The sequence below is a fragment of the Callithrix jacchus genome, chromosome 15 (genome assembly GCF_049354715.1).
Source record: "Callithrix jacchus isolate 240 chromosome 15, calJac240_pri, whole genome shotgun sequence".
NCBI lineage: Eukaryota > Metazoa > Chordata > Mammalia > Primates > Cebidae > Callithrix > Callithrix jacchus.
In genome coordinates, this window is record NC_133516.1 from 34,668,738 (window position 1) to 34,695,242 (window position 26,505).

General features: G+C 51.5%; 1 protein-coding gene across 12 annotated transcripts in view; it reads right to left on the reverse strand.

The window, feature by feature from the left end:
* The window catches only part of POC1A (POC1 centriolar protein A), an 81,263-nt gene extending 55,020 nt beyond the window's left edge, over nucleotides 1–26,243 (reverse strand). For 5 of the 12 annotated variants that reach the window (XM_035275711.3, XM_078351063.1, XM_035275710.3 and 2 more), the window contains exons 1-8: nucleotides 25,870–26,243; nucleotides 20,161–20,245; nucleotides 18,933–19,104; nucleotides 18,334–18,513; nucleotides 15,817–15,924; nucleotides 14,692–14,807; nucleotides 7,083–7,216; nucleotides 6,906–6,983 (exon numbers count right to left, since the gene is read on the reverse strand). In XM_035275711.3, coding sequence (XP_035131602.1) covers nucleotides 6,906–6,983; nucleotides 7,083–7,216; nucleotides 14,692–14,807; nucleotides 15,817–15,924; nucleotides 18,334–18,513; nucleotides 18,933–19,104; nucleotides 20,161–20,245; nucleotides 25,870–25,887 — 891 coding nt within the window. In that variant the 5' untranslated portion in view covers nucleotides 25,888–26,243. Of the gene's footprint in view, nucleotides 1–6,905; nucleotides 6,984–7,082; nucleotides 7,217–14,691; nucleotides 14,808–15,816; nucleotides 15,925–18,333; nucleotides 18,514–18,932; nucleotides 19,105–20,160; nucleotides 20,246–25,869 lie in introns of those variants that run through there. The other 7 variants (XM_035275714.3, XM_035275713.3, XM_078351064.1 and 4 more) reach the window with 4 other exon arrangements.
* Between the last annotated feature and the right edge of the window lie 262 nt (nucleotides 26,244–26,505).

A 26,505-nucleotide genomic window follows, 5' to 3' on the forward strand; every position in this document is an offset into this window, starting at 1 on the left:
CTGAGTAGGGTCCACAAGAGGCCATGATAACTCAACGGACAGGGAGTGGCCTCCTGACCCTGGCCGAAGACACCTGCTCCCAGCCCTCAACTCTGGGCTGCTGGCAGGGGACAGAGGGCCCGGCTGACCTCTTGGTTTCTTGGAGTGCAATAAATGAGCTGTTCTCTCTCTGCATGTCCTCTCACCTCTCACGGGAGATGCCCAACCACCCAAGCCAGGTGTGACCCTCCCAAGCATCAAAACAGTCCTCCAAAATAAAATGCCTAGACAGGAGCCACAGAGCTCCCACAGAAACAAGGGAGGGGCGGCCCACTTCCAGAGCTGCCCTCCACCTGGGGTGGCCAGATGGATGGCCCACTGGCCCGGCCACTGTCACATGGCTGACTCCCCTCCTTGAAGGTGCGCCCCCTTTGCTGCTGCTTTCCCAGTCTCAACCTAGGGCCCAGCATGGCACAAGCATCCGGTAAGCATCAGTGGGTCCCCTACTCTGAGCCTGTGAGTTCCTGCCAACCAAGCCTCTAAGCATGGCCCTTAGCACAGACAGCAGCACCTATGGAGGTCTGGGTCCAGGGCAGGGGCTGCTCACCCACATGGGGTAGTAGGGTGGCGGGGACGTGTGGAACCTCGTGCAGTTCAGTCACTCTACAGCGACACGCACACCAACTGCACAGCCATAAACACCAGATTTAACTCCCCGCCCACGACCCGCCCACCATCCTCTCCCAAATAGCTCTAGGGAACTTAAACCAAGTAAGTGTGGCTCAAGATTATGTTTCAAAAAATACAGAAAGATAAATCTGTATTTCTAGCATACTTCCCCCCACGCTTGCCACACACAGGGCTGTGAGGGCCTCGCACGGGGCATGAGGCTTTGAATGACAATGGTAGTTGGTAGGGAAGCCCTTCCCTCTCTTGACCAGTGTTCACTTCTGTAATATGAGGGGGTGAGATGGGATGATAAGGCTCCATTGCAGCTCTGACAACCCAATTGGTATGACATCCAGCGAGAGCTACAGACTCCCTTTCCTCCTGCTTAACGTCACAGTTGTGTCACATTCCCTGACCAAGACTTTCCAGAGCCTCAAATAGGGCACTGGCACCAGTGCCACCACAAAGGTTTTCTGATCCACCAGCCATCCTCCAGGAGTCAGGCCCTCCTAGCATTTTGGGAGGCCAAGGCAGGTGGATCACTTGATGTCAGGAGTTCAAGACCAGCCTGGTCAACATGGTAAAACCCTGTCTCTACTAAAAATGCAAAAATTAGCCAGGCATGGTGGCACGAGCCTGTAATCCCAGCTACTCAGGAGGCTGAGGTGGGAGGATCACTTGAACCCTCAAGAAGGACAGGTCTGACAAAGGGCAGTGCACATGGACCTGTACACCAAGGCACCCAGCAAAGCAAACCCTTGAGGGCAGCTGGTGGGGACACCAAGTCTGGGTTGGGGAGTCCTCAGCCTACCCACCAGGGGACAGATTCCAGGAGCTGCGTGACAAGAGAAGCCAAAGCAAAATGTTCCGGGGAGACAACAACCCTAAGCAGAATTAAAAGCCAGATGAACCCGAGAGAGTCTGAGGATGTGCAGGAGGAGGGGAAACACGCCACAACCCATGCCGGGAATGGGGCTGCTAATGCACCAGACAACCCCATGCAACCATTTCCCTAACAAACAGACTGCCCACCCACTCAGCATCAGCAGAATCGTGCCCACAACAGAATGCCCTTTTAAGGAGCTCTCACCTAAAACGACATGTCATTTTCCATGAGCTCAAGTGGAAAGGGACTAACATCTGTGAGGACCTACTGTGTCCGGTGCTGGGAAACTCAGGCACATCCTCACCGACCATGAGGCAGACAATGGGATGCCAATCTCATAGAAAACAAAAGGCTCAGCAAAGTTAAGGTCTTGCCCAATGTCACATAAAAAGAGGCAACACTGGAATCATCTGACCCAGTGCCCAAGCCCATTCCTCCCCTCCTGAAGCTCAGGCTGTTTCAGATGAACAAGATGGGAGAGGACCCATGGTTTTTCAAAACCAGAAATGGGTGGGTACAAACTGTTTGTTCCTAAAAATACTGGGGTTTTCCTGAGAAAGCTAAGTATCATTCCCCACCAGACAAGGCTGTGTAACCTCCCCAGCTGAACACATCCCAGCACTTGGCCTCAGTAAAAGATGTTTGCAAAGGTGACCGGTGCAGGCTCTGGTGCTCCCAGGGCAAAAGCTGCAGAAGGAGAGCAATGCACCACACCCCACAGGCAGCACTTCCCCCTCTGCCCACTCTCCTCTCAGGGTGAGCAGCTTTGAGAGGCAGAGGATCCTTTGTCGCCCAGAGTCCTCAAACCAGGATTGCAGGAGAGATGCACCAGAATTCTTCAGGGTCACAATAAACTGGTAACCAACGTCCACCCCCGCTGTGGTGTGAATGTTTTTGTCCCCACCAAAATTGACATTGAAATTGAATCCCCAGCCAGGGATGGTGGCTCACGCCTATAATCCCAGCATTTTGGGAGGCCGAGGCAGGCGGATCACTTGAAGTCAGGAGTTCAAGACCAGCCTGGTCAACATGGTAAAACCCCATCTCTACTAAAAATGCAAACAATTAGCCAGGCATGGTGGCATGCGCCTGTAATTCCAGCTACTCAGGAGGCTGAAGTGGGAGGATTGCTTGAGCTCAGGAGACAGAGGTTGTGCCACTGCACTCCAGCCTGAGCAACAGAGCAAGACTCCATCTCTTAAAAAAAAAATTGAATTCCCAAGGTAATAGTGTTGGGAGGTGTGGCCTTTTGGAAGTGACTGAGTCACAAGGGCTCTGCCCTCACAAAGGGGATTAGGCTCACTTATCAAAGGGCTTGAGAAAGGGAGTTTGGTCCTTTCCGCCCTTCCACCTTCTGCATGTGAGGACGGTGTTCCTCCCCTCAGAGGATGCAGCACTCAGGCCCCATCTTGGAAGCAGAGAGCAGCCTTCCCCAAACTCTAGTACCTTGATCTGGGACTTCTAGCATCTGGAAATGAAAAATAATTTTCTGTTCTCGATAAGTTACCCAGTCTCAAGTATTTTATTACAACAGCACAAAACAGACTAAGATAACCCCCTAGTCTCACAAAGTGAGCCTGCCCAAACAAAAGGCCCCTCAAATGGGCCGATGTGCGCCACTCATGTGCCAGAGAACCACCAAGCCACCCACACGCTGACTCCTGGCTAAGGAGCTGCCCTCAACACCAGCACACATGTCTAGCCCAGGAGACCCAGTGCTGCCCTGGATGATCCTCATCTCAGCTGGCACTTGGCAATTTCCTGTCCTGGCGCTCCTGTACCTTAAGAGACAACTGAAAGGTACATCAGGGTGAGTCTGGTCTCAACTCAGACAAGATGGTTGCAGCCCAACAGTACTGTGCCCTGACCCTCCTTTCTCTACCATGAACCTCCCCACAGTTCCCCCAGAGGGCTTGCTAGGGCCCTTCTCCTGGCACCTGTGGAGAACCCATCCCCTGGTCAAGGTCCGCCTCATCCCCACAGCAGCTCCCTGCGGCTGACCTCACTGCTGCTCACCCCCAGCCTGCACCGTCCACTTCTCAGATGCGGAAATGGAAGCACAAGGGAGTTGCTGCACCACCGGCCCTAAGACTCAGTGGCCCTCTCTCCCACAGCTCTTCCTAGGCAACTCTGAGGACACGGCAGGTCCTCTGCGTCCAAAACAAAGTTTCATGGGGTTGCTTCCTGCTGGATCAGAATGGGGTAATGTAGCAGCAAGATGGGGACACAAGCCACCATAAGCCTGCTGGTACCTTACACAGACCTGTGAGCAAAACACAAAAGTGACATCTGTGGGAGTTACATGGATCTCATAAAGACAGAGTAGACTGGTGGTTACCAGGGCTAGGATGGGGAAAGGGAGCCAGGGAATGAAGGAGTAAAAAGAAAAGAATATAAATGCATTTATTACCACTGAACTGTATACTTAAAAATGGTAAACATGGTGAATTATATACATATATGTTACCCCAGTAAAAATAAGTAAATAAAAACAAGAAGGCCGGATGCAGTGGCTCATGCCTGTAATCCCAGCACTTTGGGAGGCCAAGGCAGGTGGATCACCTGTGGTCAGGAATTTGAGACCAGCCTAGCCAACATGGCGAAACCCATCTCTACTAAAAATGCAAAAATTAGCCAGGCATGGTAGCAAATGCTTGTAATCCCAATGACTTGAGAGGCTGAGGCAGGAGAATTGCTTGAACCCAGGAGGCGGAGGTTGCAGTCAGTTGAGATCGCACCACTGTACTCTAGCCTGGGCAACAAAATGAGACTTTGTCTCAAAAATAAATATATAAATCAAAATAAAATAAGAGTGAAATCACACAAATGGAATTTTAAAAGTCATATGTACATGTGTTAGAAACTGCACAGACACAAGTACTTGTCCCAGCTCTGGCACCCTAGGAGTCATAAGACCCTTACAAATCCAGACAGCTCTCAGTTTCCCCATCTGGACTGAAAAAAAAAATGCTTTCTAACCTGCCATCCTCCTTATCCATAGGACAGGAGCCCCAGGCACCCAAGACCTACTCAGGAGCCCTGGGCTGCTCAGCCACACAATTCAGGAAGTGGCTGATAGCAGCTGCACTCCATAAGGCCGTTGGCCAACAGGACCCCATCACATCGCCACTTCCCAGAACAGAATGTGAAAGATGAAGTCACCAAAGAACCAGCTGCACATCTTACTGGAAGGTCTGGGTAAGTGGGAGCCTATGAGGATGATACACCTGCTGCAGAGTGCACAGGCAGAACCCGGCCCCTTTGTCAGCAGGCCCCTGTGATGTGCCCTCCACCCCCAGCCAGGCCCTCATGGGTCATGAACATCCTAGGAACTAGTTGGGCGACAACACAGGCCCAGTCCCTGCAGATTTCTCCCCTGGTTGGAGCAAAGGAGCCACAGATCTCCACAAGCACTAGGTATTCCTTCCAGACAGTGCACCCCGTATCTTAACCAAATGCCCATATTAAGGCTGCTCAACTGGACTGTGCTCCCTTAGGAAAGCAACATTAGCTGACTCTCTTTATTGCGGGGGTTTCTGTTGAGACATTGTCTTGCTTTGTCACCCAGCCTGGAGTACAGTGGCACAATCACGGATCACTGCAGCCCCAACCTCCCAGGCTCAAATAATCCTCCCACCTCAGCCTCCCAAAGTGCTAGGATGACAGACATGAGCTACTGCGCCTGCTCCATTAGCTGACTCTGAATCACTCCAAACCCAGGGGCAGAGCTAAGCATGACAAAGAGCCACAGCAAACCCTGGCAGACCTGGGTCCCAGGGGTGCCAGGCTGGGGCATGGAGGTGAGCTCTTCTTTGCTGGAACTAAATAAGGCCTTCTCTTGGGCAGTCCTGCCCCATATGTGCTCACACACTCATACCCCTACCTCAGCCCTCAGCCTGGCTCTTCAATCATGCTGCTGCCTCCACATCATGAGTAAGGAAGAGAGATCGGTTCATTTCTCTTCTCCTTTCCTCTGGGCATTGTGAGCCTGGTGCCCTGAAGAAGAAACGACCCTGCCATATCCACACCCTAGACCATCAGCTGTCCCTCGGCCTGGTTCCCGTATCTCTAGGTCTAACAGCAGACAAGCGACCACACGAGGGGATGCGCCATGGTCCTTGCTTCACTTCCCAGAGAGAACAATGTCAACAGCTTTCATCTATGTGCTGGATGCAATGCCAGAACACCAAGAATGACAATTTAGATCCCACATTCAAGTGTTCTCAGCCTAAGTGGTAAGTTCGCTGTTTAAAGAACACTCACAAAAAGAGGTGATCACTTGATATGCATCTGTTTCAAACTGTTTCTGAGTTGTTGTTGTTGTTGTTGTTGTTGTTGTTGTTGTTGTTGTTGAGGGAAGCAGGAGGGGTAGCAGCATTCACATGATTTTCAAATGCCCTTGTGGGCATAAGGTCCCAAACGGTTACACATGAATCTGAATAATTGGCTTACCAAAGGCTAGCAAAGGCGGCTCCTGAATAGGCTTACACCAGGCCCAGGAGCCACCCACACTGGATGTGTCAGCCCAGGGAGAACAGGCTCACTGGTCCTGTGCACTGGATATGTCCCTGACAGGGAAGGCAAGGGGTCACAACAAGGCTGGGGGAAGCAAGCAGCCTCTAGACCTATGTCCCTATCCCCTAACCATGGCCAAATGGCCCCCAGGTCCCCTAACTCAGATGGCAGTGGAAACACGAACAACAGCTCAGAAAGCGCCAGGCTAGACATCTCACACCTAGCTGACGGTGCAAGACACATAAGCACCCCCAGAGCCTCCCTCAGCCTGGCAGGCAGAGGAGGGACAACTTGAAATTGCTGGACTTCAGACCTCCCATCCCAAGTGGGCAGGAGACATTCTGATGACTGTTCTGGTCAGGAGGGCTCAGACGCTACTTCCTAGTGGGAATACTAGGTGTGAAAGGCCTGGACCCAGGCCAGCTGCTGGGGAGAGCTGCATACAGCCTACTCCCCAGAGCCAAACCCCAGGGGCCCACACACTGGCCACTCCCCACCCAGGAAGACCAGGGCACCGGCTTCTTTGAAGCTCATTCAGAAAGGAGGCCTCTGCTTCCTTGATTCCATTCCAGGAATTCTCAAACAACAAACATGAAGGGGATTTCCCTTCTCGGCCCAGCCCCTGCAAGACACCTGAAGTTGCCTTGGTCTCTAGACACATCGATGTCTGCTAGTCCGAGGACCTCCAGGAGACCCTGATGTCAACTCAGAGCATGGGTTCCAAGGCTCAACTCAACCTCTGGACCCAGGGATGGCTGAGGCCATTAGGGGACAGATTCCATTTAGGCCCCTAGGGGGCAGCTTGCCAACCACGCCCAGATGGAGCCCCCAACCCCCCAATTCAACTCTCACATACCCTTCTCAGCTGCACCAGTCCCAGGCCCAGCAAGCTGTCCAGGTCACAGGGAAAGGCCTCCGTCACTCTCCCTGCAGGCTGTGTGGGTGACAAGTTTGTTTCTGCATCTCACCCACTGTCCAGACTGTGAGAGTACCACCACTCCATACCACTCAGAACCTGGCCAACACCTCTCACCTGATGCCCGTGTAGTGTGTAGAGCAGCCGGCCCTCCATCAGGTCCAGGATCTTCAGGGTTGAGTCACTAGAGGCTGTGATCAGGTAGCTTCCCGATGGGTGGAAAGAGAGCGCGTTCACAGCTGCGCTGTGCACTGGGGGAAGGACATTAGTCAGGTGCTGGCTAGGAGGCACAGGGAGCACAGCTGAAGCCCAGGATTGGCAATCAGGGCTAATCAAGGCTCGGCACAGGCCTGATGGGGCTGGGCCAGGATGGTCATTGCTCAGAAGAGCTGTGGGGAACCCAGCAGGGATTTCCCAGGAGAGGGACAGGAAATCAAAGGACAGGAAAAGGCCCATTCAAAGCCACAGGCAGGCAGTGGAAGACAGACAGATGGAAACAGATGCAAAATGCAGAGACAGCAGACAATTCCTCCATCCTCTCCCATGGCACCAAGTGGTCCAGCTGGTGCAAAATAGAGCACTCAAACATATAAACATAGCCTTTGGTCTGTCCAAATAAAACCCCTGAAATGTCGATACAATGCCACTGCCATACAGGGAGGATGTGCATGGGGGCAGACGAGCAGAAAGCTCAGACACTCTTAGGAACCAGTCAGGCCCACGTTCAGACCCCCAGCCTCCTGCCAGCTCACACCATGGCCTTGAGCAAGCATTTTTTTTTTTAAGAGATGGAGTCATACTCTGTCGCCAGGCAGAGTGCAGTGGCACAATCTCAGCTCACTGAAGCCTCCATCTCATGGGTTCAAGAGATTCTCTTGCCTCAGCCTCCTGAGTAGCTGGGACTACAGGTGTGCCACCGCGTCTGGCTAACTTTTGTATTTTCAATAGAGACGGGTTTTCACTGTGTTGGCCAGGCTGGTCTCAAACACCTGACCTCATGTGATCCACCTGCCGGAGCCTCCCAAAGCACTGGAATTGTAGTCATGAGCTACCACGTCCAGCCTGAGCAAGCATCTTGACCATATTGAGCCTCAGTTCCTCCATCTGTGCGGGTGCTGTGGGGATGCTACTAAGTTAAGCACATGAGGCCTTTGCAGAGTGAGCCATCCGATGCCAACACAGATGTTCCTCTCCTTTGTCCCTGCATCCCATGCAACTCCAGGTCTTGCCATTTCACCCACTCAACAGCTTGGCCCTGTCCATGACTCTCTTTTCCCTGTCATCCCAGCCTAACCCCGTCATCTTTTCTGGTGTCCCTCACTCTCCAAGATCCGGCCACCCCACCAGCTCTGTCAATTTCCCCAGCCGCAGAGCTTTTTTTACCCCTTGTTTCCAATGGGCCTGGGAGACTTTGCCCTCCCCTTTCCCTGACCTTAAAGCTCAGTACTGGAAGCCACCTCCTCCAGGAAGCCTCCCCTGGCCTCCCAATTAGGGCCACCCCTTCATTTGTCTTTCCAAAGCACCACGAGCTTCTATCAGTTCAATCTTCATGTTTACATGAAACTATCTGACTCACGTCTGGATCTCCCATGAGACCATGAACTCCAGCTGGGGTGGTGCTGAGTCCCTGGCTCCCAGCTCAGTGCCTGGCACCAAGCAGGACTCAGAAACTGGTTGGTGAGCAAGTGCTTAAACTAAGCATACAGAAGCCCCAGCAGGTTATATAGCCCTCCCTCAAGGCCAATAGCATGTTCCAGTTGAAGCCGGCGGCAGACCTGGGCAGTCTAGAGCAACTCCACAGCCAATGCATGCATCAGCTGTATCACAGCCTCGTAGGGTGACTTCTGAGGAAAACCCCAGTGTCTTCCTCCCCATTACCACAAGCCCGATGAGGAAAACCAGTGGGGCTAAAATAATCGCAACCCTGCCAAGTCAGAATTGCCACCAACATAAAGGCAAACTCAAAAGCAGCCGTCATCTTAGCACTGGGAAGCTGCAAGAACCACTGCTGGGCTGGTAAACACACCCACTGTGAAACGGGCCTCAACAAAGCCCACGGGGTGCACGCAGCCCCTCAGATGCCAACCCAGCTGATGTGCTGATGTGCTGGGGAGTCTGAATACATGTTCCCAAGCACACTTAAGGGGAGACAGCCAAGGTTTTACGTAACATGATATTTATATCTGAACAACACCCTCCAAGTGCCAGGAACTCTAGGAGGCAGCCTGGAGAGGGACCAGTGGGGTCTCTGAAGCCAGCTCTTAGAGGCAGAAATCAGAGCCCCCCCCCCACCACCAGCGAAGTCTGCACTGGGATGAAGGCCACCCCACCCCTCCATGAGCAGAAGCTGGCAGAGGAGCAGCCGGTGGCAGGAGGGTGCAGAAGGGAGGCCACACTCAGCGAGTTCAGGGCTTCCCAGCACCACCAGGGTGGTAGGGTCAGTGTGTGGATGGCCACACCAGGGCCCTCCACCTGGTCAAGCCCATCCAAGAAAGAATCTCTCCCAGAGAAAGGGTATCAGAAGCCCCACTCCACATAAATGCCAGGAATACCCAAGGCTGGGTGGAAACACCTAGAGCCATTTACTCCAGAAGAGGGGCTGGCCTGGCACGCCAGGCTTTGGGGGATGTCCCAGACACCAGGACCCACCCCGCCTTTCCCCACTTGCTCTCTGCCTCATCCACTGGCCACACCAGCCTCCATTCTCACTCCTGCCTCTGTGGAGGTGGTAGAGAGCGGGTAGTCTAGGGAGGCCTCATCATAAGAACCATCCCTGCATGAGAGTCTACTATGAAGGCTCCATGAGGGCATGAGCCTTCTGTCATGATGCCTTGAGTGCCAACTGTCTGAGAATGATCCACTTTTTGTCATGTCCAAAGCCACAGGCCTCTTCTTGGCTCCATGGCAGATGTAAGTGATGAAACACGCTGCCACCTAGGTGGCAGCTGTGAGCTCATGGCTCTTATCCCCCCATGTCTATCTCAAAGAGAGTACTCTGACTCCAGGTCAGAGATACACCAACATCAAACTTCTGCAAATCATCAGGGGCCCAGGGATGAAGCCACCACAGACCCTGCTCCCAAACACCAGGAGTCATGGCTTGTGGGCAGCAGGTGGCCTAAGCAGAGACTCACATACCTACCCTCCACACCCTCTGCATGTAAAGGCCTGGGCAAACCTAGGCCCACTACCTAACAGGCTCCAAACCAGCCGAGGGCCCAGAGAAAGCCTGGGTGCCCAAGCAGGAGGTACCTCTTTGGAGGAGACCATGCCAGGGCCAAGCCCCACCCCAACATCCTTCCACAAAAGGACGACTCACTTTCTCCAGGGTGGACTCTTGTAATGCATAACTGGTATTACCAGTGACATGGTGGCTCTGGGTTAACAAGAGGCTTTGGATTCATACCACAAAGGTGCTCTGATACCAGCAGCAAAGGATACCCAAAATACTCCTCTTCGCAATGCTGTGTAAATGCTCCCTTCAAGATGGAGGAAAAGTAGGTTGGCTAGATCAGGTGAGACAGTACCACTGCACCCCAATCAACTCTTTTAGTCTCAAAACACTAAGTACAGGGTGCAGGTCTGCCCTGCTAGCTGCAACTACTTAAAACCCTCCAGCTAGGCATGCTGGCTCATGCCTATAATCCTAGCACTTTGGGAGGCTGAGGTGAGAGGACTGCTTGAGCTCAGGAGTTTAAGACCAGCCTGGGCAATATAGTGAGATCCCAATCCCGCCTCTGAAAGGAAAAGAAAGACAAAACCCTCCATGACCATGTATGAGGCCAGGCGGGGGTGCAGGAGTACACTAAGGACTAATGGACAGAGAGCCTGGGACTCTGAGTTCTAAGCCCTGCTGACAGCCAGCCAAAGAGACCACCTCTCCCAGGGAGCCTGGGAAGTAAACGACTAGTCATCAAAGTGCAAGGAACCCAGCATGAGACGGTTGACAGAATGCCACGCTCAAAGGCCCTCAGGTGGAGACTCAGACCCACAGCTTTCCAGCTGTGTGACCGTGGGCTGCACACTCCACATTTGTGAAATGGAGAGTAACCCTACCTTGCTGGCCACCGAGGCCTGTCACTGGATAACGGACCTGCACGTGCTGTAAGCCATGAAGCACATTACAGGTTCTGGGACGGGGGCTGCTGCTCAGATGCCTGAACAGTCTTAACGTGGGCTTAGAGCATATGGAGCTAACCCACCGCATGGGGATTGGCACTCCCGGGGCTCCACAAGCCTATCAACTCCTTGCTGAATTGGGAAATCAGAACTGCTCCCTGCAGTGATAGGCCAGAGCCAAGAAACTCCTTGCCTGGGAGGAGAGTCAGCCAGCACAAGAAAAATGGCTCCAGCTGCCTCCAGTAGCCCAAAGTCCCAAGCAGGCATCAACTCCAACAACTCTAGCCAGAACAGGAAGTGCCCTCCATAGAGCACAATATAAACGGCTGGATGCAGGCAGGTTGGGGCTTGCTAGCCACACACTGCAATAACATTAACCAAATCCTCTCACAAGAGACCATCAGCCTCTGACATCAGAAGGCCACTCTGGAAGTGCCTGGTGCCCATCCAGAGTCACTATGGGAGACACAGGATGTCATTGTATCCTTAGGTTTCCCTTGGGTTTCCTAGAGATCAGGGAAAGAAAGCAGATCGGGCATCTGTTGCCAGAGTACTAGGAGCCCTTCCTGGGGAATGAGCCTCCAAAGAGATCCCACTGTACTTATGGGGGTGGGGGAGTCACTTGGGTACAGCGTTCCCCACTAGTTTCAGCTAGAGGTTTTCTGGGGAGCCCCTAGACCTGAGCAGACCTGGCCAGGTCCTCCTGTCAGCAGAGGATGAGAGGTATGTTCCCCCTATCGGGTGAGCTCAGATCAACCTGGCTCACTGTGCCTGAGGGTCAGCCTAGAGGCTATAGGATGAGTCCACTATCCCATGAACAGCTACCACTAGCCATGGCATTGAACAGAGAGTTCAGGGGGAACCGGCTGTGTTTATGGGGCACTCCAAATCCCACTAAGCCTCCTATCTACACTAGGGGTGGCTTAGGGATGAGACACTGCAGGCCTACTCAGAGGCTGTCATAAGAGGCAAGGCCAGAAGCACAAGCAGACTGCAATCTCCCAGTGGGGCCTGTCAGCCCACACACTCAGCTCCACTCAGGACTTGGCCCCCAGGGCTCATCTGAGTCCACCCACACCTCCCCACCCTGCCGTCATCGAGCTCCACCCCCACCCACCGCCAAGCCTGCTCCCTCGAGGACCCCAGGTCCCTCCCCTCAGCACCCACCAGTCTCCTTGACTGCTCTGCATCACTCTACCTCCTGACCACCCTCTTCACAAGACTCCCCTCTCCTTCGCCCCAGCCTCTGCCCTCCTCAGCTCTCCCATGCTGGAAGATGGGGCTCATACTCCTCCCTCTGGCTTACTTTGTGGACCTTTATCTTCTGTGGCCCCTCAGTTATAGGGACTCAGAATGTGGCCTCAGCCATTCTCACATACCAGATCCCTGGGGCCAACTGCCCCCTCCACCTCCACAGGATCAGCTTCTTTGCTTCTACTCAATCTCTGCAACCCATTCCCCACTCTGATGCCAGACCCCACTTTGACACTAGGCACAGCTGGTCCACTAACCCGTCACTGGGGCATACCAGCCCCCAACCCCAGCAGGCTCTGGACACTGCTGCCCTCTCAGATGTCCTTCCTCCCTTCACACCTTAAATGATGAGGCCAGTCCTAGCACTGCCTATCAGGCCACATCTTTGGGACCCTGAGCCAGAGATGGCATCTGAGGCCCTTCCCAAGGGGTACCTGCTGCTATACCCGTGAACACCAGGCCCAGGCTCCTGATCCATCAGAGATGGGCTTGGACCCTCCCAGGGTCACCTAGAGATCCTCTCCTCCCAGGGTCAGGAGGTACATAGCACAAACCACATACCCAGCCCTGTGTTATAGTCCTTAAGTGGCTTTTCCCACCAGAGCCTCACAAAGCCATGAGGAAGGCCTATTGCCACACCCTTTACAGAAAGGAAGCAGAGCATGTGCTCCTGACCACTGTCCTGCCTCGATGCCTTCCCCTCTAATCTCTCCCTGTCCAAGTCCTCCCTCCTCTGCACCTGCCCACGTTCCCTTGTCAGCTGTGTACATGTGCCCTTCACTCAGGCCTGGCCCAGAGCAGAAGGCTGAAGGAGGGATGGGAAAGGTATGGGCTCCAAGTGGAGGCAAGCCCCACTGCTCTTCTGTTCCAGAAGCCTCTGTCTGAAAGAGCGTTAGTGACAAACCCCAGGGCTTCCTATGTGGAGGGAGGGGGGGAATGTTCTTTGTGGCTGGCCCCTGCCACCTGGTGGTGGTGTAGGGTACTACAGGCCTTAACCAACCAGGTTGGCCTCACCAGACCAGACAGGACTGAGAGACATTGTCATTGTCATCATCACTAACACTGAACCTCCTTTCCCGCTTTTTGTGCCAGCCACCCTTTCAATTCTTAATATCAGACAACTCATTAACCCTCCCAACACCTCCTCTGAAATAGGCCCCATCACTGTCCCAGGGGCCCCGTGGAGTCAAATGACCTGCCCAACATCACACAGCCAAGAATGTTTTAAAAACTGGCTGCAGAGCCCATTCGCCATCATGTGCTTTTCAAGACTAGGATCTTCCCATTCTGGGAAGGTCTGCTCACCTCGGTTACCCCCAAGAAAGTGCAGTCCTCGAACACCAAGAGTCAGCTAAGAAGGGTGTGGGAGTTTCGGAGTCCCACAGCTGTGTCCAGCCATGTCCTTCCCATTTCAGGTGTGGCTATGGAAGCAAGCCTAGGAAGTTTACACTTAGTCCCAGGTCAATAATCACGGTTCCTCAAACAACTCCAGCACTGCCTCCTTCCTCGTCTCAGCCCTGGTCCAGTCTCACTCATCTCTGTTTTGCCAGCTGCACAATTCCCAATTTCTCCAGTGACTCCTCACCAGCTCCCTTCCCTGAGCCCAACCCCGGAACTGGGGTGCCTCATGGCCCTGCCCACTCATACTTGCTATCAGGCCAGTTCCCTACCCCGACACTCTCAGTAAGCTCATCCTGGGCACGTCTAAGTCTGCCCTCGCCCTCCAACTCCCAGGACACCTTCCCACCCAAGGCCAACTCCCACCTGAGCCTGACACGAGCCCATGTTTACTGCCCACCACCCTGCCTTTCAAGGGCTACCATACTGGGCCTGACCTCTAGCTAAGTCAACCCTCCCTATGGCTCACAGCTCCATATCTGTGGAGGACACTGTAAGACCAGAGGTGGCCACAGTCCCACCAATGCTCCCTCTACTGACAGCCCTGTTCCCTTTACCATAGGTCACGGGCTGTCACCTTGGCCCTGGAGGGCAGAGCCTCCATCACCAAGAAAGGTAAGAGGTATGCCCCTGAGAAGTGGTCCTCAAGGGAAGCCCTGGCCAGAGCCCCAGTGGACTCCTCATCTGGCCCTGCAGTGTGCGTGAGACTCTGCCACTTTGGAGGTGGGCATTGAAGGATTCAGTGGAAGCCAGGTAGCACCAAGCTCCATCTCCTGCCCAAGGTTCCAGGCCAGGACAGCCATGCCACAGACTCCCACCACTAGAATCCCAACAGACCCAGGACACCTTCCCGCCCAAGGCCATCTCAGGCCCATTTAGCACCACAGCACAGAACCAGCACCAGCACAGTCCCACCAGGGCTGCCCTAGGGCCCAGGACGCTGTTCATCACTTACACTGATAATGTTGCAGCAGCCGGTGAGTCCGCACGTCCCACACCTTCACTGTGTTGTCCATGCCAGCAGCAGCAATGCACGTACCACTGGGGTGGAAGTCCACGTAGGTGACAAAGCTGGAAAGACAGTGGCCACCAGGCACTATAGGAGGCCTTTCCTGGTTCAGGATGGACCCAAAAACATTGAGTCCTTTCCCATCCCTGTGTCCTGCCCATGCTGTTCCCTAGACCCAGATACCTCCTTTCTGTCACATTTGTTTACCAGATGGCCAAGGGAGAGCAAGTAGAAGGTGAGAACAGTGGCCAGCAACAAACTAAGGTGGACTGATCAGGGAGCACATCCCACCACCAACTTTAAATACAAGGTAAGAAAGCTATCTTCAAACCCAAAAGTCAGCCGGGCTGTCCTGGATTTTCGAAGTTGGAGCTGGTACCCTTGCCAGGCGTGGCTGCAGAGCAGATCCTCCCAGCTGACGCACAGGTGAGAAGGTATCAGGGCTATAGGGCCACTGGCCCACCTCTCTCTAGGAGACAGGCCAAGGACCCTCACTACACCCATATGTGATACCCAGGCTGGTACCATGTCCAGCTGTCAAAGAGAAGCCCTTGTGTCTCCAGGCCCAAAGGAGGGCAGAAGCTGGAGTCCCTATTCAAATGTGGGCTCCTCTCTCTCCTGATGATGCGGCACAATATAAACAGCCACCATCTGCTACAAGAACACAATGAGAAGTTTGTAAAGCCATCACCATGGGTAACATACCAAGAGGCTTTAAAATGTAGCTTGGGTGACTGAGTGTCAACTGCTCACAGAAAGACATGTTATAATACTAAAAACCAGAAAGTGAAGGTGAAAAGGAGGAGCCCAAAGAATTACACAGCTCCAAAGAATTGCAAGGCTTGAGGTTAAGCACTCCTGTTATTTGTGGGATGGGGCTAAAGCTTCTACCCACACAGGAAAAGATACAGAGCTAGGTTGCTAGACCTCAAAAAAAGCACCAGACAAGGGGCAGCAGTGACAAGACGCTAGTCCTATGGCTCCAGCCACTGAAGGCCACTGGCCTCAAGCCCAGGTCTGTGCTCTGTGCTTGAGTGTCTACAAGGTGAAGGACAACATCCGGGGACTCACCTGCCATGCTCACAGTACGAGTGGACGCACTCCCGGCTGCTCTTGTCCCAGAGTTTGACAGTCTTGTCATCACTGGCAGACACAATGAGCCGCCCATCAGGGGAGAACCTGAACCGGGTGGGACACAAGTCACACCACAGACTAACAGATGACATGGGCACCAACACCTTCTTCCACAGCCACTCTTCCCCAAGTGCCTACTATCTGCCTCCGAGAACCAACTGGGGTTACATGCCCTGCTGTGATTTTTTGTTTGTTTGCTTGTTTTGAGATGGAGTCTCGCTCTGTCACCAGGCTGGAGTGCAGTGGCGCAATCTTGGCTCACTGCAACTTCTCCCTCCTGGGCTCAAGCAATTCTCCTGCCTCAGCCTCCCAAGTAGCTGTGACTACAGGCACGAGCCACCACGCCCAGCTAGTTTTTGTATTTTTAATAGAGATGGGGTTGCACCATGTTGACCAGGATGGTCTTGATCTCTTGACTTCGTGATCTGCCCACCTCAGCCTCCCAAAATGCTGGGATTACAGGCGCAAGCCACCACACCTGGCCTGTGATTTTTTTTTTTGTTGGAGTACCCTAATATGTCTTTTCAGGAACAAATGCATTGCATCCTAGGAGGCAACATTACTTCTGTTTATCTGGTCCTATCTTAAAATTATACTTTGTTACTGAAAATCGTAACTTACAGCACTTGATGATTCTTCTTTTTTCCTTCTAAAGAGTTTTTCAGGAACCTGTGACTACATTTTGGTTTTGGTTGTGTTTTGTTTTTTAGACAGGGTATTGCTCTGTCGTCCAGGCTAGAGTGCAGTCGTGTGATCTCAGCTCACTGCAGCCTCAACCGCCTGGGCTCAAGTTATCCTACCACTTCAGCCTCCCCAGTAGCTGGGACTACAGGTGTGCACCACCTCGCCCAGCTAATTTTATTTTATTTTATTTTTTTAGAGATGGGGCTCACTATGTTGCCCAGGCTGGTCTCTAAATCCAGGACTTAAAGGATCCTCCCACTCATCCGCCCAAAGTGCTAGGATTACAGGTATGAGCCCTTAAGCTCAGCCTATGACTTAATTGTAAATGTTATAAAAATGTTTCTTGTATTTTTTTCTTCCTGAATTTATGAAACTTATTGACCCTTCCTGTTGCTCTTGTTTTTGTTTTCTTACTTAACTTCATGTACAAACAGCCCCCCACCCATCCCAACAGCTAACTCTGACCAAAAGGAAGAAAGAGTTCTTTTTGACCTAGAGGAAAACCAAACTAAATAAACAAAAAGAAAAGAAAAAAAAACAGTGCCTGACTCATGGTGAGCACAGAGCAGCCTCATGCACATCAAGCCCCAGCACGGCCGTGGCACACAGCACATGGCAACATGCAGCCAGCACTGCCTGCCAACAACGTTTGCAGGAAGGTGGCCAAAAGCTCACCATCAGTGTCATGACTCTGGGCCCAGGTCCTCTGAGTCTACATTTGACTCATGTGCGGGTCAGCAAGACACAACCTGCCAACAAAAGGCATGAGGTCCTGGGGACTGCCACCAAAGGCCCAATATGGACTTGATACCCCAGTTTGCTGGCCTGGCCCCTCCTGATCTCAGGACCCTAGTAATAAAGCCTCTAAGAACCATCAGGGGTCTCCCAGGACAAAGGAATGGGGGTGTCCTGGAGAACAGTAAGTTGTATGGGGTCCTCAGAAGAACACATCTCAGTAGTCCCCAACTTCTGACTCCTGGTTTCCTAGTGTCCCCTGGCACCCCAACCCCTTCCTCTGAAGCAAAGATATATGACCCACGAGGAAGTTCTGTTGAAAAAAACCAAATAAGCTAGAAGTAGGAATATCTGTCTGCAATTCTTGGACCTTCAAAGGTCCTTTGGGTCACCTGGCCCCCATCTGCACAGCACTGGCTCCCCAGCTAGAGGGAAAGTCAGCCTCCAGGCTAAGCCCCCCACCTCAGAAACCTGGGCCCCAATCTGGAAGCTCTGGAGCAAAATCATCCTCTGAAAACACCCCAGAGGAAAGTAGGCAAGCCTTACTGTCAAAAAGCTGGGTTCACACTCCAGCTCTGCCACAGACCCACCGTGTGCCCCGAGACAAGACACTACTGTTCTGAGCCCCCATTTCCTCAACTGCAAAATGGAAATGATGCCATCTAGCTTGCAGAACTGTCTTAAGAAACAAAAAGAAAATGTACAGTGGTAGTACTGAAAGTACCTAATTGCTGTTTTTGATAATAAATGGCCGCTGTGGACCCAGTTTGTGTTTGCAACACTGATGTCAGACGGTCATCATGGCTGATTATGGACTAACTGACGTGTGATGCATCAGCTCTGTGAAGCTTCTCAACAACCTACAGTGCAGGAGCTACTATAGTTCCCATTTTGCAGATAAGGAAACCAAGGCTGAGGAGCTTAAACAATGCCTAAGTAACTTGCCCAGGATCACAAGTTGGTACCTAGCAGTTCCTGTGCCAGCCCCTAACCCCCAGGGTTCCTCCAAGGATCTTCAGACAGGACAATGCTCACTTGGCACAGCGGACCCAGTTGATGTGCTGGCTCAGGGAGAACAGGAATTTCTGGCGATGAGTTGACCACACTTTGACTGTCTTGTCATCAGAGGCTGTCACGAAGGACTGGCCATCACTGCAGAAGTGGACACTCCTCACGGTGGCTGTGTGTGCACGAAACGAGGTTGACTCACCTTTGCTACAAGGACAGGCAGCCAAGAGTGAGAAACCCACACAGTGACATGAAAGCGCACGAGCACATCAAAGCTCTCCCTACTCCTCAAGCGCCATCCCAAAGTCAGCCAAGCCGGAGTACCACAAGCTCCACAAGGGAAGGCTAGAGCTTCTCCTACAGGAGCAGAGCGCCGCCCCCAGGCCACCTGCATGACCACAGCATCAGATGGCATTTCTTTAGGGATAGATGGAGTCAGCCAAGAACTCCGCTCCCAACCCTGAGGGGAGGGCTCCAATTGCAGCCCCAGCGTCTGATGGCACCTCTTACAAAGCAGAGAAGTCCCACTGTGACCAGTCCAGAGCCAAGCTAGGGGACCTGGGCGGGGATGGCTCTGGTACCAGGGCCCGAGACTTTGACAAGCCTCCTCAAAATCTGCAACTCACACATTGGGTACCCAGAGGCGAACAGTCTTGTCTCGAGAGCCGGAGGCAAGCAGCTGTCCCGAAGGAGAGAAGTTCACACAGGTGACAGCATCCTTGTGGCCAGTGAAGCGGTAGGCGCGTGACTGGGGCTTCATGTGCCAGACCATGAGGCATGAGTCCATGGAGCCGCTGGCTGAAGACAGTGGGTGATGCTATGACCCGTAGCTATCACGGGCTTCAAGCCTCCACCAAAACGTTGGAGAGGCGGAGGAGCAACTGGCCCAGCTCCACCTTCCCCAGCATCCACAAACAGGACCATGAGAAGTCTCCCATGGGGCAGGGCACATGTCGAGGTGTGGTCTGGAGGTGGAGACCCTGTGGCCCAGAGTTCTCCAAGGAGCACACCCACATGGGAACAAGACCTAGGTCCTTCTCATGCCAGCCCTGGACTGCAATCTGGGAAAACTCATCCCCATGGGGCCCAGAGTCTCCCCATCGACACATCCTGAGGGCACCAGAGAGCAAGTCCTCTCTGGCTAGGGAGCCAGCCCCTCCCATTAAGAGGGCCCAACTCAGTATGAAGCCTAATGGAGGTCCCCAAAACTGACCAAAAATGACCTCGGTTCTCTCTTAACCTTTAAACACCAGAGGCCAGCAGCCTCTGGCAGGGGGCCTTGATGACAGGATGAAGGGGCAAGCCTCTGCAGGAACCAGAAAGTGCAGTCATAAAGGTTGTGTGCAAAACCTCATGCAATCAAGGAAAGGGGGCACTCAGCTGCAGCATAAGGGCAGTGGGGGTGAGGGGGTGCCCAGCCCTCACCGACAAGGCTCTTCAACAAGAAGGTATGCCTTATTACTGTGGGCAACAGAATCAATAAAGCTTCAAGGAAAAGGAGTCTGTTTTAGGGCCCATTTCAAAAGACAGACCAAAAAGGTGGCTAGGGTGTGCAGGAAAAGGCCCAGATCCCAGTCCCACCCTCAAGAGCTGTGTGGCCTCAGCAAGTCCCCTAACCTCTCTGACCCTCAGGCTCTGCATGTAAAACAGAGCTCACGAAGCCCAGTGCCCAAAGAGCTGGCACACAGAGGGTGAGAACAGTGAGTCCTGGCATCCACAAACAGGACTGCGAGAAGGTCTCAACAGAGCTGTGTGGTCCTTGCTATGCTCTGCTCCCTGCCCACCACACCTCAGAGGCAAAAACTGGCCTTTTCAGCTCATAACCTAGCACCTAGACAAGATGTCTTTTCTTACCCAGCTGCTTTGTTTTGATACTGAAGTCCACACAGGTAACTGCATCTCGGTGGCCCTTAAAATGCCTTTCCAGCGAGGGGTCCTCCTGAGGGAGAGCCAGGGTCAAATGTGCGAAGCCTGGATGAGGAAGGGGGTTCCCCGGGGCCAGCACTCTTCCTACCACAGCCGGGGGGCGGGGGGGTTAAAAATGCTCAAGGCATGATCTTATATCAAGAAAATCCTAAGGAATCCACTAAAAACTATTCAAATTAATACATCAACTGTGGAAAAGCTTCAACAAAAACAAAGAACAAATGAGTTCAGCAAGGTGGCAGGCTACAAAAATCAATTGTCTTTCTGTACACTAGCAGTGAACAGAAAAAATAGAACTATTTAATTTGATATATAAAAAATGAAATAGGAATAATTTTTTTTTGGGGGGGAGGAAGGCAGGAAGGGAGGGAAGAAGGACGGTAGGGAGGAAGGAAGGGATGAAGGAAGGAAGGGAGGAAGCGGGGAGGGAGGGAGGGAGGGAGGGAGGGAAGGAAGGAAATCAAGCAATGAGAGAGACATTGCCGACCTGGATCTAGAGGTTTACAAGTTGATTTCTTTTTTTTTGAGAGAAGAAAAGAAAAAAATAAAATAAGTAAAGGAGAAGAAGAAAGAGGAAGAGAAAGAGGGAGAGTAAATGGAAATATTGCTTTATTTTGAAAAAAATTGGGTATTAATAATGGCCAATCAATGTTTCATTTAAACTTATGGGTAGGTGTGATGTGGTATTGACAAGAATGTATATTTTGTGTGAAGTGGAGAGCTCTATAAATATTTATTAAGTTTACTTGTTCCGGATCTGAGTTCGAGTCCTTGATATCCTTATTAATTTTCTGCCTCATTGAATCTAAGTCTCGTATCTGGGTGTTAGGATCATTAGCTCTTGTTGTTGCATTGATCCTTTTACCACTATATCTTTGTTGCTTTAAAATCTATTTTATTCGATACGAGAATTGCAACTCCTGCTTTTTATTTATTATTTATTTTTGCTCTCCATTTGGTTGGTAAATCTTTCTCCATCCCTTTGTTTTGAGTCTTTGTGTATCCTTGCATGTGAAACAGGTCTGGATGTAACATGCCATTGGGTTTTGGCTGTGTCTTTTGATTGGGGGATTTAGTCAATTTAAATTTAGGGTTACTGCCATTTGATGTTGACTGGCTGTTTTATCCATTTGTTGGTGTAAATTCTTCTTTATGTTGGTGCTCTTTACTTTTTGGTGTATTTTTAGAAAGGCTAATACTGGTTGTTTCTTTCTGTGTGTAATGCTTCTTTCAGAAGCTCTTGTAAAGCAGGCCTGATGGTAACAAAAGCTCTGAGTTCTTGCTTGTTCATAAAAGATTTTATTTTTCCTTCAGTTGTGAAGCTTAGTTTGGCTGGATATGAAATTCTGAGCTGAAGGTTCTGTTCTTTGAGGATGTTGAATATTGGCCCCCACTCTCTTCTGGCTTGTAGAGTTTCTGCTGAGAGATCTGCTGTAAGTCTGATAGGCTTGCCTTTGTGGGTAACCTGACCTTTCTCTCTGGCTGCCCTTAGTATTTTCTCCTTCGTTTCAACCCTGGTGAATCTAACGATTATGTGCCTTGGGGTTGCTCTTCTTGAGGAATATCTTTGTGGTGTTCTCTGTATTACCTGGGGTTGAATGTTGACCTGCTTTGCTAGTTTGGGAAAATTTTCCTGAATAATATCCTGAAGGGTATTTTCCAGCTTGGATTCATTCTCTCCATCGCATTCAGGTACACCTATCAAACGTAAATTTGGTCTTTGCACATAGTCCCACATTTCTTGGAGACTTTGCTCATTCCTTTTTATCCTTTTTTCTTTAATCTTTTCTTCACGTTTTATTTCATTAAGTTGGACTTTGACCTCTGATATCCCTTCTTCTGCTTGAACAATTCGAGTGTTTAAACCTGTGCATACTTCTCGGAGTTCCTGTATTGTATTCTTCAGTTCCATTAATTCACTCATACTCCTCTCTAAGTTGTCTATTCTCAATAGGATTTCATCAAACCTTTTTTCAAAGTTCCTAGTTTCTTTACGTTGGGCTACAACATGTTCTTTTAACTCACCGAAGTTTGTTATTATCCATTCCTTGAAGAGTGATTCTGTCATCAGGAGGCGCTCGTTCTCCATCAGCCTTGTTCCATTGTCGATGTGGAACTGTGATCATCTTTAGAGGGAGAGGCGTTCTGACTTTGAGTATTCTCAGCTTTTTTACGCTGGTTTCTTCCCGTCATTGTAAATTTATCCTCCTGTCATCTTTGAAATTACCAACTTTCAGATGAGGTCTCTTGAGTGGGCATCCAGGTTGTTAGTTCCCAGGGCCAGAGCAGCAGCGTTAAAACTGATGGTGCTTTTCTGCCCAGGATTCTCCTGTCTGGCTTCCTTCTTGTGTCCGTAGTAGGCGACTCTACCTACCGGGGGCTCCAAACCTCAGTCAGAAAGGAAACCGGTCCTGTTTACTCTGCACCGAGCGCTGCCGCACCGAGGTGCCGTCATAGCCACTGCGCCGGGCTCTGGTGTCGTGCTGGGGGCCCGTGCGGGTCCTCCGAACCTGTTTCCTCTGCTCTGAGAGCTGCCACGCCAAGGTGCCAGTGGAACCGCTGCGCCGGCCACGAGAGTCGCGGTGGTCACCCGTGTGTTTCCTCCACTGGGGGATCTTCTGCTCCGTGAGCGACCAGAATTTGTCTGAAAGTGTGGCATCCTCTAGTTCTCCGCGCCTTCCCTGAGAGCTGCAATCCCGGGATGTTAGCGATCGGCCATCTTGGATCGTTCGAAATAGGAATAATTTAACAAAAGAAGTGCAAGACTTGTACAGTGACAATGACAAAACTTCACTGAGAGAAATGAAAGAACACTTAAATAATGGAAAGACATTCCATGTTCATGAACAGGAAGACTTACTATTAAGATACAATACTCCTCAGATTGAGCTACAGATTCCACATAATTCCTATCAAAATCCCAGGTGTCTTTTTTGCAGAAACTGTCAAGCTGATCCCAAAATTCACATGAAAATGCAAGATACTGAGAATAAAATAAAATGATCTTGGGAAAAAAAAAAAAAAACAGACACTGTGGAAAGCAATCTGGCAGTTCCTCAAAAAGTTAAAGATAGGTCAGGTACAAAGGCTCACACCGTTAATCCCCACACTTTGGGAGGCTGAGGCAAGAGGATCACTTGAAGCCAGGAATTCAAGACCAACCTGGGCAACACAGCAAAATCCTGTCCCTACAAAAAAATTAAAGAATTAGCCAGGCGGAGTGGCTCGTGTCTGTAGTCCCAGATACTCGGGAGGCTGAGATGGGAGGACTGCTTGAGCACAGGAATTCAAGGTTATGGTGAGCTCTGATCACACCACTGTACTCCAGCCTCAACAACAGAGCAAGACTCTGACTCTTAAAAAAAAAAAAGTAGCTAACCTGGCACAGCGGCTCACGCCTGTAATCCCAGCACTTTGGGAAGCAAAGGCAGGAGGATCACCTGAGGTCAGGAGTTCAAGACCAGTCTGGCCAACATGGTGAAATCACCCTCCCTACTAAAAATACAAAAATTAGCTAGGTATGGTAGTAGGTGCCCGTAGTCCCAGCTATTTGGGAGGCTGAGGCAGGAGAACTGCTTGAACCTGGGAGGAGGAGGTTGCAGTGAACCAAGATTGAACTACTGCACTTAAGCCTGGCTGGAGTTAGACTCTGTCTCAAAAGATAAATAGATGAATATATATATAGTAAAGCATGGTTAGCAAATGACCCAGCAATTGTAGGTAAATACTCAAAAGCATTGAAAACGTGGCTTATGCAAGAACTTGTACAAAAATGTTCAGAGCAGCAAAGAAAATCTTAATAGCTATTAAGAAAATATAATAGCCAACAAGTGAATGAACCCAAATGTCAATCAACACACGAATGAATAAACCAAATGCAGCATATCCATACTACAGAATAGTATATAGCCATTAAGAAGGACTGAGTGCTGATGCTTGCTGCAACATGGATGAACCTTGAAAACATGCTAAGTGAAAGAAATCAAACATGAAAGGCCACATTTTGTCTAATTCCATTCAGATGAAAAGTTCAGAATAGTCAAATCTATAGAGATAGAAAGTATTAATATACTAGTGATTGCCAAGGGTTGGGAGAAAATAGGGAAAGGGAAGAAGCAGCGAGCATGACTGTCATTGAGCATGGGGTTTCTTTCTGGGATGATGAAAATATTCTGGAATTAGTGACTATAGTTGCACAACACTGTGAATACACTAAAAAAAACTACTGAACTGTACACTTTGAGAGGTGAATTCTATGGAATGTGAATATCTTAATAATTTTTTAAAAGCCTAGAGAGAGAAATTAGGAACCTTACAGCATCCCCCCATCCCATCTCAGGAATCAGATCCTATCACCTCAATGCCACCACAGACTGGCCAGTGAACCCAAAAGGTCAGCCCTGGACAGGTCCTCATGGCATCACCACCACCTCCACTCTACCCATCATCAGAGAAAGAGCAAGGCCATTCAGGACATTGCTTAGAAAAACAGCAAAAAGAATATTCCAGACTATCTCCATCCAATAGTAGCTTGTGTCTCAATGCTTAAAGGTTATAATTCAGCCATCCAAACATCTCCCCCTACTCTAAATATCAGAAATCTCAAGGGAACGTTTTGGGTGCTCCAGGGAGCCCAAAGCCTCCTCCTGGGAAAGGATATCCTTAGGGAACAGCAAAGCCACTGCCACCCTACAAAGCAGTAACTAGAATAAAGGCCCTACGGCCTTGTGCCCAGCTCCACCCCTTAACACACCTGTCAGTCTTCTTTCAACAACAAAGGGAGTAGCAGCTGGGGGAGGGCCCCCAACAGAGCCTTCTGCTCTCACCTGAGCTTCTAGAAAGAACATGGGTAAGAGAGTGCCTGCCTCTAGGCTCAGTGGGAAGAGGCAAGTCCAAGTTCACCCCGACCCGTAGGTCCCATCATACCTCTCCACATCACCTCCCCTCTGTAGTTCCCTGCATGTGGGCCTCATCTCCCTCAACAGTGGTTTATACATGCGAGGACATGAAGGGAGGTAGAGGACCAGATTAGGAGTCAAAAGGTCTGGATCCTAGCCTAAACCCTCCGTCCAAGTCCTCAAGTACCTCAGGGCACCACCCAGCCTCCCTGACTCTCCCATCAGCCAGAGGGCCAGGCACGTTCAAAGGAATCTCTCGAAATGAGGACCTCTGGAGGAGTGTGGACTCAGAGACGGCGGCTCTGCCCGGCTCACACTGCAGGCCCGGGCATCCCAGTGTCCTGCTGTATCCACGTGCTGGAGCAGGGTGTACCCGCAACAAGACCCCATGCAGCCATCCACTGCTAAGAACAGGGAGAAAGGCTAGAGAGGCACGATACCGGCCCCAGGTCACAAGTGAGTCAGGACGTGGTCGTGTGTCCCACGCTAGGATGCAAACTATGGAGGCAGAAACCTGTTTGTTCGCTCCAGAAACCCGACGCAGTGCCTGGCACGCAGGAAGCGCTCAGAAAGTGCCCGACCCAGCGCCCCCTGCACAGACGGTAAACTGGACCTGAAGAGGACCACCCTGGAACCCGGCACCTCACCCGCCCCTCGCAGCCATCGCTCTGGCGACTAGGCGCCCAGTGTCCCAACGGAGAGACTGAGGTCTGGGGAAGCTGCAGTCAGCTGGGCTTACCGCGCAGGGCGCAGCCATGGCGGGGCTGGCGGCACCGGAGGCTAAAGCGGTGGCCGTTGCAATCTGTTCAGTTTCCGCGCCCCCAACGACCACCAATAGCAACGCGGGTCGCTTCGCCACGCCACGCCCACCTCAATTAAAGGAGAAGCGCCTCAGCTTTTTGCCCCACGACTGAAGGCAGAGCTATATGACCGGCACCACAGTCTCTGTGCCCAGATCCGTAAACCCAGGCAACCCACAGACAGCGCCGCCAAAAGCCTCTGTCCGCCGCCACTCATTCCGCCTGAGAAATTAAGAGAACCAGGATGAGGGGTTCACCCCACCGGCCAGTCTTCAGGCTGCTCTAACGGCGAGCGCAGCCTTCTGGGAAATGCAGTTCCAAGCCGCCCGCGCCCCTATATCCGGAGGAAGTTGGAACTACACTTCCCAAGATGACGTGAGGGCGGGCCGGGTTTTACCACCCGAAGCGACGGCCTTAAGGATCCGGGAAGCGGAGGACAAGTGGGTTGCTGTGATCAGGTTGCCTTAAAGCACCCGCGTGCGCCGGCGCAGCCAGGTTTTCCCGCAGGAACCTATTGATAACTGAGTATTCGCCTCTCGGGAACTCTCAATGGTTCGCCAGTCCGAACGTTCCTA